The sequence below is a fragment of the Stegostoma tigrinum genome, chromosome 3 (assembly GCF_030684315.1).
Source record: "Stegostoma tigrinum isolate sSteTig4 chromosome 3, sSteTig4.hap1, whole genome shotgun sequence".
NCBI classification, from domain to species: Eukaryota; Metazoa; Chordata; class Chondrichthyes; order Orectolobiformes; family Stegostomatidae; genus Stegostoma; species Stegostoma tigrinum.
The window spans coordinates 89721322-89738616 of record NC_081356.1 but is presented as its reverse complement, the minus strand read 5'-3'; the positions used below and the strand labels follow the sequence as shown (position 1 = coordinate 89738616).

Sequence of the window (17295 nt, the reverse complement as noted above, 5' to 3'; positions counted from 1 at the left end):
AGATTTTGGGCAAAGTGATTCACCATGGAAGTAAAAGAGGTAATGTGGAGGAGGGAGTTCATCAACAGTCAGCAACCCCCTGCCTTCGATGGGGGTATGCTGCACTACAGTATCTGACATGGTGACTTGATATGGCTGGGGTTGAGGACCTGTAGGAGATATAAGAAAGAATGTGTCATGGTCAAGGAACAGAAGGTTGGGCATTGTAAAAAACATTTTCACAGTGGTAGTAATGGAAGAGCAGTACAGCAATGGGTAATGCTTCTTACTTAGTTGCCAGGATATGGATGTTTCAGCATCGTCACATTATGAACAGTCTCAGTTCTCATTGGCCAGCGCCAGGAATCTCCTCTCAGATGAATGAGGAGCCAAACATCAGAAAACTCACCACCTGTCCTGGCTCTTTCTGCCCTATTATGGACTGTTTCTCCTGGAATGAGACACAGGACAGATTGAATGAGATGAGTGTGGCTGGTACAGCTGTTACTGCTTGTGCTGTTGGGGTAAAAGTGGTGGGGGGTGTCCTAAGTGCATGAATAAATGATGCAAATGCCACGTAGGGTTAGTCGTGTGAGAGGATTGAGTGGGTGAGAATAATTGAAGGAAGATCTGCACACAATGTGAGTGGAGCATAATGAGCCTTGAAAGCAGACAGAAGTTGGTGGCACTAACCCTGATGGAATAGAGGTCACTAACATTCTTCCTGCATTGCCGAATGTTTCTCCAACCACGAATACCACACTGAACCATATGGCAACCTCAGACCAGGGTGGCATCATGGTCTCCTCTTGCTGGTAAAGAGGACCGTTCTCCTTTGTGCCACACCATCTACTATGATCTCCAGTTCCTTGTCTGCAAAGTGGGATGCTAACTTTTCCTTTTATACAATGTCTGGAGCAAATAAACCGAACTATACAGTGCAGCTCTGGAGTGTCAGCACTTCAGTTAGCACACAATGACCTTGTAAATATAGCACTGGTGCCAGGGTTCCTGGGAGACATGAGCGGGGTTGAGTACATCCACCAATGACAAGTGGGTGAATATGACAAGCAGGACACCAGAAGCGCATGGTGCATAGGTAATGAGGAAGATAGCATGAGAAAACCTTCTAGGCCATGTGGAGACAAACATCCATGGAACTTGCTAAATTTCTACTGAGCTGATTTCTGCTAAGATTCAGCCCAGGGCTTCCTAAACTGATAATGGAAGCCAGATCATTATGTTAATTGGTAACTTATTATTTGAAATAGTTAATATATTCTGTCATAAAATAGAATGACCATGTTTTTGCTGAACTGGCAGTAAGGCTAAATTGAAATGCTTTTTTTGAGGATTGATATTATGGTAATGTACTAAATACTTTATCTTGTTTATTCAGATAACTTTTTGCAATATATAGAGTTGGCAGCCCCATGTGAATTACTAATCTTATGTTATTGTATTTAACTCTTAAAATTAATATTGAAATATTCAGATGAAAATATTGAATATTCTGAAAAAAGAGAGCAAACATTAGTGAAGTTACATATTTTATGCAAAACTGTAACAAGAAATAATTATTCTAAAGATTTTCAAAGAATGAAATATCAGGAATCATTGAGAATTTTCATCAAAGTGGGCTATGTATGACATTTTGCATTGCTGGACTTTTCAATGACCTGTTAAATCCTTTGCATTTTTAAAAAAAGAAACAAACAGTGTATTTTGCATTTGTATACAATCTTTGTAACATTCTTCAAATGATACCTTTGCGACATCTGGCGGAGTGAAGTGTGCATGAAAATTTGTTTTCAATAATCTAGTTATTCTTCAAATTCTGCTGCAAAAGGTTTTGATACCCCCTAGTGGGGGGATAAAGGCAATCTGGCTATTTTAAAGCAAGACGGTGGACAGCGATAAATAATCAAAATGCAAAGGTCAAATGTGTCAGGATGGAGTGACACCATAACAATGGAACACATTCTAGCTCTGGGACATAAAAGCTGACCCATTTTTGTATAATAAAAGGGATAGTTGGCATGGTTTATCAACAATTGTATTTACCTATAAATCTAGCAATACAAATAATGAATTTATTTTCGATATAACACACATTATCATCGGGAACTAGGTAAAGTTTGTCTACAAATGGAAAATATTTTAAAATTTTGATTGGGCAACTTAATATTATGAACACAGTTATGCTGCGTTAGATACACGGATAATACAAAGTGATTTGATTCTCACAGCGGCCTTTACTTAAAGCTGTTAATTATTTCTTGTAATAAAATTCAGAGAAAAGTAGGTTTGCTTATAACACTTGTACAATATTTAGTGAATCCACTCAGAAATGCTACTTCAATCTTTGTAGGAATATGGATAGTTTCACTATTCATACACAATATATTTTACATGAATTATGTTTTGTTGAACATGAATTATTCTTCAGAAACACAGAATCATGTCAGAACATATTTGTGTACTGTGCACAACAAATAATTCTGAAAACTTCAGTTTGATCATTTTCATTACAGCTTTGATATTTCATAATAATTTTATAATGGATTTTTAATATTGACTAGCTTCATTCATTTTGTTCAACATACGAAGGGCAAATTTGAAAACCTGTGTCACGTCATTTCTACAAGGTTTCTGTGTCATTGGCATTCTCTCAAAAAAACCGAGAGGTTTAATCTTATGAAAAAGAGAGAAAGCGTAATTTCTTTTTATAGCCTGAAGCTTAATACAATGTTTTTAATAAGTATAAAAATTCCACCTTAGAAAATTAACGAGATATCGAAGAAGGATTGAAAAGAAGAAAATGTACAGTGAGAGAACGATCAGAAGTTTATTTGACAGGTTTATGTCAAACAGGTCAGCATACAGAAATGGATTCTGTTACAGTTTTCTTTTATGTCACTAACAGTGTGTTTCTGTACAGTTTAACTGGTACTATAGATAAGTAAGCCTGAGTCAATTCAGTACCCATTCACATTATAAATTTCCAGATGCCCGAGGTGTATAATCCTTAGAACAATATACTTCTATTGAAAAAAAATCACTGCCTGTAACATTCAACCTATATCATTCTAAAAGAATAAAATAGAAATTTAGCAGCGCTGTTGGTGTTTCCTTGCAGAAGTAACATGATGACAATTTGAATATCTGAGGAATGTTATCAAAAATATTACAGGATATTAAATGCTCAAATAATCCCAATCTAAACAGTTAAAAGTCCCATAATGTCTTGTGTAACAATCATACGTTGATTTTTTTAAAGAAAATAACACTTCAACAATTCCCCTTGAATATTTTTTTCCATTTAAATAATGCTAAGTTCCCTCCTGTCAGCACAATATGTACTTCTTTTTCTCAAAGTAGGTAAAGAACAATACCCTTCATTAGGTCACCTTCAGATAATGTGACAGTTCAATTTTAATGGAATGTTTGATGCAAAGGTTTCTTACAGAAGCAGCTTTCAACTAACAGCTATATGACGTTTTAGAAATGACTAGTGCCTACTTGAACTTGGTAGGTCATGTTACAGATTGACAGAAGGGCAGAGGCCATGGCGTTACTAAGAAATAGGCACTAATACTTCCATTTCTTCCACTGACCTTGCTGTCCAACATGAAAGCAAGAACCACCTTTTTAACTACCATTTGGGTCTATTATCTATGGGGACCCTTTCACACATCAACATGTATTCAATGGGTCAGAACAGAAAGACTGCATTAATAATAAATTTGTTATTGAAGGAATACTACATACAGTCAGCCCATTTTAACAATATTTACTGGACATTGTACCTTTCACCCTTTAGAACTCTTTCACTTTGCAAGGAAGCTCTTTGTCTGCAGTAGACAATAAATACCTCTCTATTGAATGATAAAGTTACTTAAATTTATCTTTTTGAGGGTGATGAAGTAAAAGATGAGGCATCACTTATTATGGCAATGTATGTAATGACATGTAATCTACATGAGATCAAACAGAAGGGAGATCTTGAGTTTCCAGTACAGAGATTGATTTATTTAAACTTTCAAACATTTCTTTTCCCACTTATTCACCATCACATTTTCTTGGAGACAAATTATTAACAGCAGCCGGATTTCATATTTTAGGTCTCATCACCTTACATTTCAGCTTTGCTTATTTCTATCCTTCATTTGCATCAGAATTCAGCAAACTAACTCAAAAACACACAGCACTTTTTAGTTAGGAGGATTCTATTGAAAAAAATAAAATTTATAGCATCTTGGGAATTACTATTTTAAACAGAAAATGTTTATTTGTTTACAATTTATTCCAGATAATTCTAGGTTTTCTTACACTAAAATTATTTATCCAGTAATTAACAAACCAAAGAAAGAATCTAGCATGAAGTAATGTATTATTGGCTAATTTACGTCAAAGAACTATGAATTACAAGGACAAGTCTGCTTTTACACAGAATTGTAATGGTTCTGGAAGTCATTCAGCTCATTATGCTTGCACTGGCTCTTCAAGCTAGTACCAATCTCTTGCTTATTCCCCATACTCATGCTCACTATTTATATTCAAATCATTATCCAATTCCCCGCCCCACCCCCCCCCCCCCCCACCCCCATGCCTCAATTGAACCTGCCTCCATCATATTTCCTGGCATACTCTATCTATTTAGAGTTATGGAGTTATATAGCATGGAAATAGACCCTTTGGTCCAATTCGTCCATGTTAACCAGATATCCAAAATTGATATAGTCCCATTTGCGAGCATTTGGCCGATATCCCTCTATACTCTGCCTATTCCTCCAGATGGCTTTTCAATGTTGTAATTGCATCCATCTCCACAACTTCCTTTGGCAGCTCATTCTATATACGCACCCCCTCCCTTGGATCCCTTTTAAATCTTTCCCATCTTGCTTTAAACCTATGGTCTCTAGTTTTGGACTCCCTTGCCCTGAGAAAATGAGCTTGGCTATTCATTCAATTCATGCCCTTCATGATTTTCTAAACCTGTATAAGATCACCCATCAGCCTCCAGCCCTCCAACGAAAAAATGCCCAACCTATTCCGCTTCTCCCAGTAGCTCAACCTCTCCCTCTATTTCGGTACACGTGGCAATAAGTCAATCACTCAATCCAATCCCAGAAATATCCTTGTAAATGTTTTCTGAACCCTTTCAAGTTTAACAATGTCCCTCTGATGGCAAGGAGACCAGAACTGAACACAGTATTCTAAAGGTCCTGTACAGCTGCAACATGACATTCTAACTCTTATATTCAATGCACTGAACAATGAATTCCAAACGTTTTCTTCACCACCCTGTATTTTTGCGATTCCACTTTCGCGGAACCTGTACCCCTAGGCCTCTTTTAGGCAACATTTTCCAACAACCTAGCATTACCTGTATAAGTCCTGCCCTTATTTGCCTTACCAAAATGCAACACCTCACATCTATCTAAATTAAACTCCATATGCCATACCTTGGCCCTTGGCTCATCTGATCAAGGTACTGCTGTACTCTGATTAGTTTCTTCACTGTCCACTACACCACCAATTTTAGTGTCATCTGCAAACTTACTAATCATACCTCCTATTTCACATCTGAATCATTTATATTAATGATGAAAAACATGGACCCAGCACCAATCCTTGTGGCACACGCTGGTGATAGGCCTCCAGTCCAAAAAACAACCCTCCACTGCCACCCTCTGTCTCCTACCATCAAGCCTATTTTGCATCCAATTGGTTAGTTCCTCCTGGGTTCTTATGCCCTCTAGTTTTGGTGCTGACAGAAGACTTTTTTTTCTCCTCAAATCTCTCTTGCTTTTCTGCACATCACTTTATACCTATTAGATATCTATTTTGATTTATTAAACTAAATTTTGCTGAAGATTTTAGTCTGTCCAAGTAATGTATGCTAATATTAATGTGCAAAATCCGCCAGCAGTCTTTAGTGAGGAACCATCAATTGTGAATTGCTATCAGCTACTGACCAATTCATGCTACTCTATTGTTGGCATCTCATCCTTAACCCCAGAACCTACCCCTTTCATGAAGACAGATATTACTGCACACCCCTGCAGCAGGTGGGACTTGAACCCTGGGTTCTTGGTCCAGAGGAAGGGACACTTTCAGTGCACAAAAGTCCCCTTTCATGAAGATATTATACTTTCATATTAATTGCTCATTAATTTGGTCACATAGTTATTCTAGAAATTATTAGCTCCAGCATGCTTTTAATAATCTCTTAATGATTAGTGACTGGCTGTCAAAGTTTGTCGCCAGTAAGTGAACAATTGAAAGTATGGAATCTCATTGCTTCAGGATATTCATTCTGGTGGAGCTCTTAAACATTTCAAATTTTAAATTTGTTTTGTGCTTTTCCTTTCTGTATTTACTTCTGCAATTTTTCTCTTTCTCTGTCTAACTGTAATTTAGTTTAACTTTATTTTTTTGTTGTCTACCTGATTTGAGAGGGAATTTCTGAGGATAGTGTCCCAGGCTCAACTATTTTCTGCTGCTTCATCAATGACCTTCTCCTCACCATAAGGTCATAGATGGGGAAGTTCAAAGATGGCACAATGTTCGGTGCCATATTCAACACCTCAGACAGAGTCAGAGAGTCTCTCAGCTGTACAGCATGGAAACAGACCCGTTGGTTCAACTCGTCCAGACCAACAAAATATCCTAAATTAATCTAGTCCCATTTTCCAGAATTTGGCCTGTATCCTTCTAAGCCCTTGCAAATAACTTGTTCTCCCTGTATTCCATGTGGTCTAACGTTGGTAATCAGTCTACCATGTGGCTGCTGAAGTACTCCAAGTCTAAATGCAGCAAAACACAGTTAATATTGAGGCTTGGGCTGAAAAGTAGCAAGTAACATTCAAGTCACACAAATGCCAGGCAACTTCCAATAAGAGACAATCTAACCAACATTCCTTGACATTAAATGGTGTTAACATCACTGAATCTCCCACTATCAACATCCTGTAGTTACCATGACCAGAAATTGAATTGGACTAGCCATATAAACTATTGAGGATACAAGAGTAGGTCAGAGACTAGAAATCCTTTAGCAAGTAAACCACCTCTTGAAAGAACGTCCATAGCTAAAAGGCAAGGTCAGGAGTGTGATGGAATACACCCCACCTACCTGGTTGAGTGCAACTCCAAAAACACTCACGACATTTGACACCGTCCGGCAAAAAGCTGTCCTCTTGATTAGCACTACGTCCACAAACATTCATTCTTTAACACTGAGTCATAGCAGTCCATACCAGTTACAACATGCACTACAGAAATTCACCAATATCCTTAGACTGTACCTTCCAAACCAGTGTTCACTTCCATCTAGAAGGACAAGGGGAGCAGATTCTCGGAAACACCTGCACTTGCAAGTTCCCCTCTGAGCCATTCACAATCTTGACTTGGAAATACATTGGCGCTCCTTCAGTGTTATTTGCTCAAAATTCTGGATTTCCTCCCTAATGCTACGTGGGGCTACCTACAGCACACGGACTGCACCGATTCAAGACTGCTCACTCGGAATGGGTAATAAATGCTCACACACCCAGCATCACCAGCATTCCATGTGTGATTTTTTTTGAAAAAATCACTCACATTACTGTATCCTTGGGATTCAGCGCCTGACACCTTGTCTCACAATGCAGATTGTGGCACTTGGTTGAATTTCCAGTAGGGAACTGAGGGCAATGACAAATTTACCCTTCCTTGTTGATTTTTCAATTCCTTAATTTTCATGGTAAAGGACATACATTGATCTGTGTGCATCAACACTCCATATGCCCACTATCCTTGCTCTGATGTTATCAGCTTGAACTTCTAGCAACTTTGTAGGCAAAAAAGGAAATTGAAAGCCTGAACATGCAGGTAACATCCAACAGCGTATGTTCTGAGATGGGAACATGGGAAATAGGAGAAACAGCAGGTCACTGTTCCTAAAAAATCTGATGATGTACGACTGCAACAAAAATTTGGGCCCTTAGCTTCTACAATGTTATGAAACACAAAAGATGTACCATTTAGAGAAATAACTGTGTCCAGGAACTTATTCTCATTTCCCAAAATAGAGGAATAAAAGATATCTGTATTGACACTGAGCCATCTTTGTGTAACAGAACCAAGAAGATCAATAGATTTCTGCCTTCAAGTTTCATGTGCATATTCAAGTTGAGCAGGTTGCTTAAAAGTTAAAACTGAAGGTTAGTCACCTTGTCAGAAATTGTGCTGAAGCATGTTCTGGGAAGGACAGAAAAATACTATAATGACGCTGTTGTGGCATGTGTAATATTGATCCTGCGGTCCCATGATTATTTTCTCAAACAAAATTTTTACATACTCCTGCTGGAAAACCCTGACTGGGGCAGGCCAAATGTCTACTCACTCGTTTATAAATTATTTTTAAAAGCTTCCTTTCAACTTGTGTTTGATGCCTTGGATTTGTAAATGATAGGTCTAAAGAGGGCAGTGTATATTGATATTCTTCACATTCATTCCAAAAGTAATGCATAACAATTTCTACTTGAAAACCCCTCAAGCAGTAATCTATTATCCAAAAATTGAATGCCATAAAACAGTAACAAAATGATCTGAAATATACAAGTTAAAAAAGTTTGTACTCTGAAGTCTGTGACATTCAAATTGAAATGAATTAATTGTAGAACGTTGCGTGTGTGTTGTGTTTTGGAGTGGGGTGGGGAAGTGGAGATTGAATTTCACAAGTTTCAACAACAGGCACAGAATGATTACCTCCAATCCAGTGGTTTTGATGCAGCACTATACAAAATTTGTACTGTCACGAGAGAAAGTATATTTTGTTCGGACAGAAATGTGTTTATTCTTACCAGTGAAAAGTGTTTGTCAATTAAATAATTCAACAGTATGCTTTTAAGCATGTAAAATAAGGAAACAAACAGAGAATACTAAAGAAACTCAGCAGGTCTGGCAGCATTGGAGGTGAAAGGAACAGAGTTAAAGTTTCGATTCCGGACAGTTGGGACATATATGGCCTTCAAACAACCCATCTGTTGTGTATCAGAAAAGTTTACGTGGCTCATTTTGACAAAAGCACTATTGATAAAGACACAATTCTTGGAAATCTGGATCAATTCACTCAAGAATTTCACAGAAAAAAGTCTGATAAATTGGAAATCTTGCCTTTTTGCTTTATTTAATAAAAGCCATCCATCCATTTAATGGTAAAAATTAGGTTTGTTGCATTATAAAGGCAGACCCTTAATCTGCAAGAAAACAGGCAACAAACTACGGTAAAATTCAGGAACAGACTTGGTTGTTACCACGACAATGGTATTGGTTACAGGTATTGGTACTGATGCAGATCTGCAGTCAGCAACAATTTTGACAATCAAAATTGGTCTGAAGAATTTCAGAGACTTCAAGGTTTCGAGGTGTGATAATTCTTGCGATAACTGTAGTTTCAAATTTCTTCAAATTGCTCATCTTGTAAAAACTGCATTCAAACTCTACTATAGTCTTGAATATACTGTTTGCTCACAGATGGAGCATTATGACTAACTCTAAGGTTCCACCAGAAATTCTTGAAATAAACTCTCCTTCTCATAAACGATCTAAAATGGTACACAGATCCTAGAAATCCTACTGAGGGAAAAGACATGCTGTTGAGGTTAGAAAATACCTTGTCAAAGTACCAGAGGGAGAACATCTCTCCAACTAAACTCTGCCTAAGTGGTTTGTGTCAACAATGCTTAATAATTTCACAGCCTTCAAAACAGATTTTTTGCTCAACGTTAACTGTGAACAATTCAACGTTGCCATTTTATTCTAAACAATTAAACTTTTTAAATAGAAACTTAAATTTTCATTCATAATCAAAGTGAATAAAAAACTTTATCTTTTGTCCTTTCCACTTTACAAGATAACCAGAATGTGTCCAAAAGTAAAACATGAAGTGCTAATGCTAGCCTTTCCCAGAAACTCTTTACACAAAAGCAACTTGAATTCGGTTTAGAAAGTACTACTGCAGAAAAAAAATAAAATTTGAATTTAATGCTGTACCAAGATCTGCCATTTTAAGTTTCTTTCTTAGTCCCATGATAAGATTAGGCTTCCCAGAAATCCCTTCTTCGGACGCAAATAGCAACAAAATTATCTCAGTCCAATGGCTTTTATGTACATTGATGAGGAGTAAACAAATTATCACAAACTATGCATCACATGAAACCAAAAAGTAGTTATAGAAGAAAAGCTCAGAGGTCACTCGACACCAGGTTATAGTCCAACAGGTTTATTTGAAACCATAAGCTTCTGGAGTGCTGCCCCTTCGTAAGGTGAAGTGAAGAAAACCATACAGACACAAAATTTATCGGCAGACAGATCAACAGGCAGAGAGTTCAAAAGATCATGAAAATGGTGTGAATGGAATGTCGATAGTCTGAGTAATAAGTCTCTGAAGGTGGTAAAAAATGTCAGATAGTGTGAATAGGGTGTCAACAGCTGAATAGCAAGGGAAGGGCATGACCTATAATCCAAGTAATTTTGGCAGAGAGATAATTACAAAGAATTAAAAAGATGATGGTGCTGGATACAAACCAATTGGTTGGAATAACATGATAGATATGGGTTGCATGCCGAGGGGCTAACAAAAGTAACAAATAATCCAAAACTGTACAAACTCATTAAGGCAGAGAGATCATAACAAATTATCAATGTGATAGTGTTAATACAGGATATTAAGGTAGATTTTACAGATTCAGGACAATACGGTGGGGTTACATGTAGTGTGACATGAACCCAAGATCACGGTTGAGGCCATCTTTATGAGTATGGAACTTTCTTCTGGACGATTCTGCATTGTTACGTATCTTGAAGGTCGCCTTGGAGGACGCTTACCCGAAGATCAGAATTTGAATGTCCTTGACTGCTGAAGTGTTCCAATACTGGGAGGGAACACTCCTGTCCGGTGATTGTTGCACGGTGTCCAAACATCCATTGCCATACCATCTGCATGATCTTCTCGAAGCCCTAGGCTTGACATATAAACTCAATCCATCAGGGGATATGACAATGCTACATTCATCAGCTGAGCTCACAAGACGGTGCAGAACATCATCCAAGCACAATGTAATGCCATCCAAGCTCATAAAACCAATTGCAACATCATCAACCAACAGGCAAAGAAGGAGCTATCGTCACACAGAATGGAATAGACTACTAGAAGGAAGCATACTGACAACTGAAAAACCAGGAACATTACAGACACCTGAATTGACCAAAAAAAACCCATCAACTCAACAAACTGAATAAGACCTTTTATTCAGACTTTAAGAGTATCCTATGCACTCTCATCTCAAGTACTTTTCACACAGGAGACTTCAACTGCCTTCCAAAGATAAACAAAGCCAAAACACCTGGACGTACCATTGTATCAGGCAATCAGACCCTATACGAGAACCTCTCTGGCTATGTCAAGGGGATTTTGAAGCCCACTATACAAGGAAGTTCCAGCTTCTGTTGTGACACTACAGATTTCTTACAGAAACACAGCACCCACAACACCAGCTGAACCAGGAATATTGCTCAATGGAAATTTCGGCACTCTTCACCTGTATCCCCCAAAAACAACAGCATCGCTACAAAAGCTTCAGTACTCAACATCAACAACTGCCAATTTCCAGATGTCATCCTACAACTCATCTACTTCATCCTCGACCACAACATCTTCACCTTTGACAAACTCCTCTTTATCCAGACACACGGAACAGCCATGAGGACCAAATATGCATCCCAACACACCACTGATCTCTCACAGTTCCTCCATCCTATTACTTGTTACACTCATCCTGGCAAAACCTCCTACTCACTTTTTAATCTGGGTTCCTGGGTCATCCGAGTGAGTGGTGGACTGTAAGCGGTTCTAGCATGGCACCACTCCTGGTGGCACAACTAGAATCCAGGAACTGTCAGCCCTATGATTGTCTGATAACTCTTAGAGGTGGTAGCTTCTTCAGAGGGGAGCATAATTTCCATCTACAGGTCAATTATCATGCTACATCCAGGATATTTTGTGGGAGGCAGCAATGAAAGAGATGGCATAAGGAGGAGCAGATGCCTATGGGATGAGGGGTTGATAATTATCTGCAGATAGACAATTCAGTCCATGACATTATTCATGTAATAGGGCTCATCAGAAAATTCCAGACAGCATGGCAGGGAGAAGAGCTCCCATTAAGGCCCAAGACTGGCCAGTGAATTCAGACCACCTTTTACTTTTTAAACTTTGAAAATTCTTCAGATGGCACCTTCATTTTGAGGCGCTCCTTTGTTATCCAAGCTACATTGGCAGCACCCCTTTACAGTGGGGCTTCCAATCTTTCAGTGCCTAATGATAATCTCTCAAGACCAAGTCAACCTCAAAAAAACTGCCATCTGTCCTTAACTGGATACAACTCCTGGGGATAGTCGCCCAATTGGGTGCCTCATCCTCCAAAATTGCTTTCAAGATCCTGATGTAGATTATGTACTGGTTTTCAACTCGTGTTTCATGCCAACAGCTTATTCAAGATCGAGGAATGAAAAGCGCTGCACACCATCTTTTCATGCCAGCCACATCTTTTTGCCACTCCTTTCCTAGCAAAGCATTCCTGACACGATCTTGAAAATAAAAAAAAGGCGAACTGACAATGTGACAAATGGGACTAATGAATGAAACACATTACAACTTTTCTAGCAGCATTAAATAAACAGCTAGGCTTTTACTATTTAGTGGGATGTCACAGACGTGTTACTGTGGTTGGCTGTTAAACCAACCATTTAATCAACTGAGATGAAACTTCAGTCTTAAAATTATTTGTTCCCCTATGAATCAGTTCAAATACAGACAAATAAGTTCAAATAACACATTTTTCTTAACGTGTTACAATTTAATACTGAACAGAATTTTTATAAAGCACACAATTCTGAAGTAAATATTTTTATTTGTAACAATATGGTATCTCGGTTATAATTTGTTTATGGCCTGACTCACTGACAGTTCAGTTTGTTAGTTGTGACTTTCACAGTCTGTTGGCAGTTTCTGGAAAAGCCATCACACCTGTGACTTTTTCTTTGATTAATGAGTCTTTCAACTCATCACTACCAACTGAAGGAGGCCCATGGCCTTTCTGGGCTTCAATGATTTATTTGCCTTCAGTGCAACGCAAGAAAGATATCTTCTGTAAAGAAAGCCACACCTGTTTAAAGCTAATGAAAACCTCAATATGTCATTGTCTAGACAAGCCAAAATGCATGTTAAGCTAGACAAAAGATTTATTCAAGTTACATGAATGCAGTTTTGTCATAACTTGTCAATTTAAAAAGGTATTAGACCTTCCTCAATGACATTTCATGCAGTGTCAAGTTTTGAAGTTACTATTTCAGATTTTGAACGTAATTAGATGGAAGGCTTTCGATAAAGCAATGCAGGATATTCTAAAATGGTGGAATTAAGATTTTTACTTTTCTTAGATATTTAAGGCAATTTTCAAAGTGAATGACTTATGCACTGCTAAAAAGGCACATTGATAGAGTAAATGCACATGCAAAAAATAAAAATCTGGAAATTGAGCAATGAATGTTTTTAATAGTTTGAAAACAGGAAATCTTGAAAATAAAAATCAGTCCATGTGCTGATGCTCAATGGAAGCTGAAACAATTGATATATTTTTCCTACATTACCTTAAATGTATAATAAATATTTGCATATTTTAAAGACTTGATTGAATTTACCAAATGGTTGATCTTTAATTATAGTTTTTGTATTTGTATTCAACACTTCAGCATCCAAAAGTCGTAGAATGGTTTTACTATTGCCAGACAAATTAATTCATTTGAAAGAATTTAAATGTCTGGAAAGCCATTTTACTTTAAACTGAGACTGATTAAAATAAACACTTTATTCTATTCATGCACTAAAGTGGATTTAATTGCTTCTAAATTTTCCTCATGTAACTAAGTTTGATATTGTATACACCACTCCTTTCTGTTCAATCACTGGAAGGGGTTTCCTATAAGACTGCATTATATTATGTTACAGTTCTATTTTCGATACTAAAGCTTCCATTATATTAGACTGATGTCCAAGGCTGTTAATGTATATAACAATGATTAGGCAGTAGTTCAAGTAATATTGACAATTTGCAATTTGCTTTGCAGCCTTTAAGTATTCTATGGGAACAGTAATGGTTACGCGAGAATATACATTTGAGAAAAATAACAAGGCTACTTGCAAAAGAGGCTGTAATTAGTTATCACTTTCATTGTCAGCACAATGTTTTTTAATAGTTTATAGTAAATCATGTGAAGCTATAAAATAGATCCAAGTTTGGACCCTGAAAATGAAGTTGAAATGCACACTTCGCACTTTGAATCCAAACTTAGCAAATTGGATAAAAGTTATCAATTGTTATAAATCCCAATGGAACCACAGAAGTACACTCTCCAATTAAGTTGTCCCTCAAACCATTTAATTAAAAACAACACTTTGGCAACTCTGACTAATTTTTTTGGATAGTCTGTGTCTCAATGAACAAAATTGAGGGTCTTATAAGCTTTTAGAACCGCCTTGTTAACTTGTCCTGTTACTTTCATGAAAACATGGATAAGTACCGCCATTCCATATGTTCCTGTTCCACAGTGTATGAGAGACTGAGCACTGTCAACCACCCTTTGAAAATTTCCCAGCTTTGAATTTCAAGATGCTCCCTTGAAAAGTTGTAACATAGAACAACATTTCTCTACTGAGGTGTGTGGAATCAACACTAATTTCATAGTCTCACTCAACAATAAAAGTGTCAAAGGATGTGGGCACCTCCAGACCTGGCACAATTTGTGATCAGTTGTTTAGCCTCAGTGTCCTCCACATTAGCATTTAAAGGCTTAACTGAACTCCTCAAAGTTAATATACAGCGACCCCTAATATATGAGGCTATCTGCAGTCAAAGGTTCAGTTGCCTATGAGAGATGAACAATGCTTAGCAATTACAATGTTGTACATCAATAGCATGTATGAGAGGTTCACATTACTTATGGGGGTGTGACTTAACCAGTGTCCTAAAATGAAAGTATAACTGCTTAAGACATTGTAACTTTGCAAGTCAAAATATGTTCTGAGAAGTGATAATATATGTACTGTTGTAAATAAACTGTCTTTATCATCAGCACATTTTCTCTTTTTTTAATTCATTCATGGGACACGGGCAAGGATTTATTGCCCAACCTTAGCTGCTTATCCCTACCTGCCCTTGGCGAACCGCCTTTTGGAAGTGCTACCATCCTTTTACCGTAGATACACACACAATGCTGTTAGAGAGGGACCTTCAAGATTTTGACCCAGTGACATTGAAGCAACAGTGTAATATTTCCAGGTCAGGATGGTGAGTGGCTTTGAAAGAACCTGAAGGTGATGGTTTTCCATGTATCCGCTGCTCTTGTCCTTCTAGATGGTAGTGGTCATGGGATTAGAAAGTGCTATCTAAAGAGCTTTGAAAAATGTTTGTAGTGCATCTTGTAGATGGTACGCACCTCAGCTACTAGTCAGCAGGTGGAGAGACTGAAAGTTTACGAATGGTGCCCATCAAGTGGGCTGCTTTCTCCTGGATGGTGTCAAACATCTTGAGTGTTTTTGGAGCAGCACCCATCTAGGAAATCGAGAGTATTCCATTACTCTACTCACTTGTACCTGAAGGATGGTTGACAGCCTTTGGAAGCCAGAAAGTGAGATATTTGTCTTTGACCTGCTCTTCCAGCCACTTCTTACTGTGTCTATGAGCTGCCCCACATTTCAAAAGTGCTGTAGAGGTAGTCTCTTGTGGTTGGCCTTGTTGACTTGGAAGACTTGAGAGATTATCCCATGGTGCTTGTGGACCTACAAGGTCCAGAGTGCTGAGACAGGCTTAACCTCCTTGGAACTATTGCAGGCTTTCAAATTACAAGTAGGCAGCGAATGAAGTGGGGAAGAACAGTTAACCCTATCTCCATATCCTTGTCCATCAGCACCTTAAGACTTTTCTTCATGAAGGAGGGAGAATGAGATATTTTTGTTGCCATCTGGTTAGAACTTAGAGGTGAGCAACATTTTAAAAAAAAATTATTCATGGGATGTGGTCATCGCTGGCTGATAGCATTTACTGCACTATCCTAGTTGGCCTTGAGAAGGTGGTGGTGAGTTGCCTTCTTGAATTGCTGCAGTCCATTTGGTACAGTCAGACTCATGATATCACGAGGGAGGAAGTGACCTCCTTCCTGATAAAAGCAGCAGTGATACATTTCCTAGTCAGGACAGTGAGTAGCTGCTTTCTCCTAGATAATGTCAATTTTTAAAAAAATACTACTGGAGCTGTATTCATCCAGGCAAGTGGGGAGTATTCCATCACAATCCTGAATTATGCCCTCTAGATGCTAGATAGGTTTTCAAAAGTCAGGAGGTAAGTTACTGCTGCAGGATACCTAGCCTCTGATCTACTCTTGTAGCCATAGTATTTATATAGCTAGTTCAGTTCAGTTTCTGGTCAAAGGTGAACCCAGGATGTTGATAGTGGGGGAATTCAGCAGGAATTGATTGTTAAGGGTTGATGGTTAAATGGTCTTCTAATCAAGATATTCACTGACTGGCAGTTGTATAGCACAAATTTTACTTGCCACATGCACCTAAACCCAGACATTGTCCAGGCCTTGCTGCAATTGAACATGAACTGCTTCTGAGGACTTGCAATGGTACTGAACATTGTCCAATCCTAGAACAGAATAGAATAGTAATTTATTGTCACTTGTAATTTTCACAAAAAAATACAGTGCAGAGTGTTCAATCATCAGCAAACATTCCCCTTCTGACCTAATAATGGAGGGAAGGTCATTGATGAAGCAGCTGAAGTTGGTTGGGCCTATGACACTATCTGAGGAACTAGTTCAATTATGTCACGGAGCTGAGATGACTTACATCCTGTCACCACAACCATCTTCCTTTGTGGCAGGTAAAAGCCCAACCAGAATATTTTTCCATAGCTTCCATTGACTATAGTTTTACTTGGTCCTCTAGACTTGGTCAAATGCAGCCTTTATGTCAAGGACACTCACTCTCACGTCACCTCCAGAATTCAGTTCTTTCATCCATATTTCAACCCAGGCTGCAGTGAAGTAAGGAGCTGAGTTGTCCTGACTGAACCCAAACTAAGCACAGATGAGAAAATTATTGCTAAGCAAATGCTGCTTGATAAATCTGTCAATAACATATTTCCTTACATTACTAATTCTTGGGAGTAAACTGATGGGATGATAATTGGATGGGTTGAATTT

General features: G+C 38.1%; 1 protein-coding gene across 7 annotated transcripts in view; it reads right to left on the bottom strand.

Annotated features, from left to right (window-relative positions):
• kiaa0825 (KIAA0825 ortholog) overlaps window positions 1–17295 on the bottom strand; it is a 398499-nt gene that overhangs the window by 152898 nt on the left and 228306 nt on the right. For 2 of the 7 annotated variants that reach the window (XM_059644750.1, XM_059644751.1), the window contains exon 19: window positions 15668–16736. The exons of 3 other annotated variants lie outside the window; for them this stretch is intronic. In XM_059644750.1, coding sequence (XP_059500733.1) covers window positions 16634–16736 — 103 coding nt within the window. In that variant the 3' untranslated portion in view covers window positions 15668–16633. Of the gene's footprint in view, window positions 1–15667; window positions 16737–17295 lie in introns of those variants that run through there. 2 more of the 7 variants (XM_059644747.1, XM_059644748.1) reach the window with 1 other exon arrangement.